This window comes from Lucilia cuprina, chromosome 2 (assembly GCF_022045245.1).
Source record: "Lucilia cuprina isolate Lc7/37 chromosome 2, ASM2204524v1, whole genome shotgun sequence".
Taxonomy (NCBI): Eukaryota; Metazoa; Arthropoda; class Insecta; order Diptera; family Calliphoridae; genus Lucilia; species Lucilia cuprina.
In genome coordinates this window covers 17,615,418-17,619,835 of record NC_060950.1, presented here as the reverse complement: position 1 = coordinate 17,619,835, position 4,418 = coordinate 17,615,418, and the positions used below count along the sequence as shown (strand labels likewise).

Below are 4,418 nucleotides of genomic sequence, written 5' to 3'. Positions count from 1 at the left end.
GAAACAATGATGTTTTATCTATATAATGTCAATAATATTAAGTTGAATGATAGTTGTTGAGTCTATTTTTGTTTTTATTTTGTTTATTTAATATTTTACAAAGTGAATGGTGGGTGATGGATGACAAAAAAAAACCAATATGGATTACAGATATTATATTGATGTTAAAGAGGTGTAACTAGGTAACTGACATATTTTTTTAACTTAATATAATACTTCATCTTTAATAGATTTCTTGAATATGGTTTAGAACATTATATGATGTTTGCAAAAAATTTCAGTTAGAAGATATCAATCTTTCATTATCAAAATAAATGTATTTAGTATTTTTTTTTTACTTTTCGAAGTTAGCTTATTTTTTTTCAAACACTTCCATATTAACTTTTGCTGGGATTAGTGTGCGTAAACCCATACATGCATATTGTATTAAATACTTTTACAATATAACAAATTATAACAATATCTGTACAATTAACTTAATTAATATCTAATTAAATCAAATACTAAAACAAATTAAACGTGAATGAAACATGAATAAAGGAACAGAAATGATGAAAACGAAAATGTTTAAATAAAAGAATATGATCAGCTACACCATATTAAAAAAAATATTTTCCGAGTTTCTTAAACATTACAAAAATGTTTAATTAACTAGCAAGAACATGCTTATTAGTTTTACTTCTTTCGCATAAAAACCTAAAAATTAATTACGTACAGACAGACAGACAGACAAACATTCTTACTTACCTAATGAAATAATCTTGAACAAATTCTTGATTTTCATCCATCCACGATTCCATGCGTGCATATTCCGGATCATATTGACGTTGTGGTGATGAGAGCGGGTTATTGAGACACGTTGTTGAGGAATTGGAATTTTGATGTTGATAGAGATGTGGATGAGGATGATGATGATTATAGTGCTGTAGTTGATACTGATGCTGTTGTTGCTGTTGCTGCTGGTGATGATGATTTTGATATATGGCCAGGGGGACACCGGTACGATTGCTTAACAAGAGATTTTGTTCGGAACCATAACCTGTGCCCCCCAGCTCCGCTGGCATTCTGCCACTGGTATTATTACTACTATTATTATTACTATTGCTACTGCTATTATTACTACTGCTATTATTAAAACTATGCGGACTATTTAGTGTAAACAATTGAGCTGTTGTGGGTTCTTCAATGCTGCGCAAATGTAAACCTGCAAATGTAAAGAAAAGAAAATAAATGAATTAAAATTTCTTGTTGTTTTTCAATGGTCTTAATTTATTTTAGTTTTTTTTTTGTCTTAATTTACTATATATTTGTTGGTTTTTATGCATCACCACTATTGGTTATTTTTTTTTTCTTTTTGTAAATAACGCCTTTAGCATTTACTACATGTACAACTATGTTGCAAACTTTTCTTTTATTGCAACTTTCTCGTTCGTTGATTCGTTTGTTTGTTATTCATATGTAAATTTTATTTACACATGCTGAACTTTTCAAATTGAATTCAGTCAGTGTTTATTTGCTTTTAGGAATTTCAATGAAATGTTTTGTTAAAAAGTAACAAATATTTAACAAATATGCATATAGGTATACAGATTTCATTTCATTTCTTTTTTTCTTTTTTTGGATCACAGCAATTCATCTTAATATATATGCAAATTTAAAGTTTAAGTCAAAGATGAGAATAATAAGTAAAATACGATTACAATAAAATCATAAGTGTTTGAAAACTGATGTACTCAATTTGTAAAGAGTATTGTTTGTGTTTTGAATTGATCTTTTTCTCTCTTGTTCAAAAACCGTATTTTTAAACTGTACTTTACTAACTACAAATGAAAGCAACTCTGTTGATTCAACAACAGAACCTAGAAGCGTAATCTTTAGGTCTCAAAACGAATCAATAATCTAAACCAAGGGCAAATGTCAGGAGTGAACAAAGTAAATCCTTTTAAAAAAGGGAAATACAACGATGACACTAATATGCGATATAGTACATTCACTTCAAATAAAAATATATATCCGGCACATTTCATTTCAGATCTGGTTCAGTTCTAGTGCAGTTCTAGTTCAGTTCTAGTTCAGTTCTAGTTCAGTTCTATTTCAGTTCTAGTTCAGTTCTAGTTCAGTTCTAGTTCAGTTCTAGTTCAGTTCTAGTTCAGTTCTAGTTCAGATCTAGTTCAGTTCTAGTTCAGTTCTAGTTCAGTTCTGGTTCAGTTCTAGTTCAGTTCTGGTTCAGTTCTAGTTCAGGTCTAGTTCAGTTCAGTTCTAGTTCAGTTCTAGTTCAGTTCTAATTCAGTTCTAGTTCAGTTCTAGTTCAGTTCAAGTTCTAGTTCAGTTACAGTGTCCTGAAGTTCAAAGTTAACTAAATCCATTTAGACGAATTTCAATTTCCTTATTAAAAACCCTTTATATTTTAATAGCACTAGACTTATATGGTTGTGACGGAATACTGGTAATCGTATATTTTTTAACGTTGTTGCTTTTGTTTTTAGCAAAAAAAAAAAAAAACACTACATTACTAACAGTGAGACCTATTTATGTTTTGCTATTTAGCAATCTAAACAAAAATTGAAGAAAAAAATGAATGTCGAGCAAACCAGACTATGTGATAGCCTACATCTGAGATTTTACAGCAAAAGCATCAAAGTTATTAGGATCCAAGTTTTAAAAGTTTTTAACTTATAAATATAATTTGGAATTTTAATTATATAATTTCGGAATTTCAAAGTGTATTTTAATTAAAACTTTTACTTAAAATAGAAATTGTTAAGATGTTAAGAAAGCTTTTTGCCGTTGTAGTGTAGGGTATTAATATAAACAAGTAGAAGTAGAAATCATTTTGCTGTTTAAATGCTTATCGTCCTACTACAGTTCCCTATACCTTTAAACACAATAGCGTATATCTGGAAATTGTAAATATATGTGTGTTTGAAGTTGATGTATGGATCCGGTAGTTTTTAAAGTGTCAAGGTATAACATTTCAGATATTTTTGGTACATGTTAGTATTATTGATTCTCCCAAGAATATTAGATATATACAAAGTTAAATTATTTTAGATTCTAATATGTACAACGTCCAGGAAATAGTTCCTAGAATTGCCGAATAGCTGCTCGCAGTTAAGCCATTATGAGTGGTAGTTGTTTTATACAGTTTTTTCATTCATTTTTTTTGTTTGTATTACTGATGTTAGTTGACATGTTGTGATAGCTTAGTTAAGAGTTTTTTTCTACCAGTTACCTACTTTTTTTGTAGTTTTCCTAATGACAGTTTTTATGCAGTTCTATAGTTTTTGCCAGAAAGGGTGTCTTTGTCGTAGCAAAATGGATATTTACAATTCCAGCATAAGTAAAAAAAACTTGTCAAATTGTGATGGAAATGTCTAGTGATTGGATGAAAAGTTAGAAGGAAGAAAAACGAGTTAAAATGAATGTACAAGATGTTTAATAAATAGTAATATATTGAAGACTAAAATAATCTTAAATGATTTGAAAAAGGAAATTTGTACGGAAATCAATATACATTACAAAAGGAAATGGAAATAGTACTTATTAGTATTGATAGACATGTTTGATTGAAATTAAACATATTATTAAATAAAAACAATTTCTAACTAGAAATATTAAGCAAAAACTTAAAATCTACTTGAAAAATTAATTTTAAATCGATAAACAGTTTTATTTTATAATTTTTCAACTTTATCAGTTTTTTAAAAAAAAATCATTATTATTAAAGATAAAAAGTCATAACTCTTCTTTATTTATACTTTTTCTTATTCTAGAAAAATATCTGCCCATGAATTTGAACGTGGCGGTTTACTAAAACCCATTGTCAATACTATAGATGGTACACCCACCTTCCTGAGTATAGGACCACAAAATGATTGTTCAAACAATATGAGTTCGAGTACCAGTAACGGTAGTGTAAGTGCTGGTACTGGTAGCTGTGGTGTTGGTAGCGGCAGTTTTGGTGGTGGTATTACGGGTGGCAGTGGTGATGCTGGTGGTGTTAGTAGTCGTGGCGGTAGTTTTGGTACTAATATTATTGGTAGTAATACACAGTATCATCATAACAATCATCATCATTCTAATAGTCAACAGACGGGTATTGGAACACATTCGTATCATCATAATCATCACAATCACTATCGACCGCAACGTTTGTCACGCAATGAACTAAAGCAATTGGATGAAAAGGAATTAATATTTGAATTGGTAAGGTATTGTCTAAGATGTTTGGAAGTGTGTGTGTGTGTTGTGGGTGAATGGAATGGTATACGTTATGAAAACAATTCGAAGCGTATTAGTGTTTTTGAATAAACTAGAACTGAACTGAACTAGAACTGAACTAGAACTGAACTAGAACTGAACTAGAACTGAACTAGAACTAGAACTGAACTAGAACTGAACTAGAACTGAACTAGAAC

At 29.6% G+C, this 4,418-nt stretch overlaps 2 protein-coding genes across 2 annotated transcripts in view; both read right to left on the bottom strand.

Moving 5' to 3' along the window:
* Positions 1 to 4,418, bottom strand: part of LOC124419348 (dual 3',5'-cyclic-AMP and -GMP phosphodiesterase 11-like) — a 12,042-nt gene that overhangs the window by 7,021 nt on the left and 603 nt on the right. The gene's annotated exons all lie outside the window — the stretch shown is intronic.
* The window catches only part of LOC124419809 (dual 3',5'-cyclic-AMP and -GMP phosphodiesterase 11-like), a 49,855-nt gene continuing 46,157 nt past the window's right edge, over positions 721 to 4,418 (bottom strand). The window contains exon 2 of the mRNA XM_046950510.1: positions 721 to 1,204. Within this exon, the coding sequence (XP_046806466.1) occupies positions 744 to 1,064 (321 nt within the window). The 5' untranslated portion in view covers positions 1,065 to 1,204 and the 3' untranslated portion in view covers positions 721 to 743. The remainder of the gene's footprint in view (positions 1,205 to 4,418) is intronic.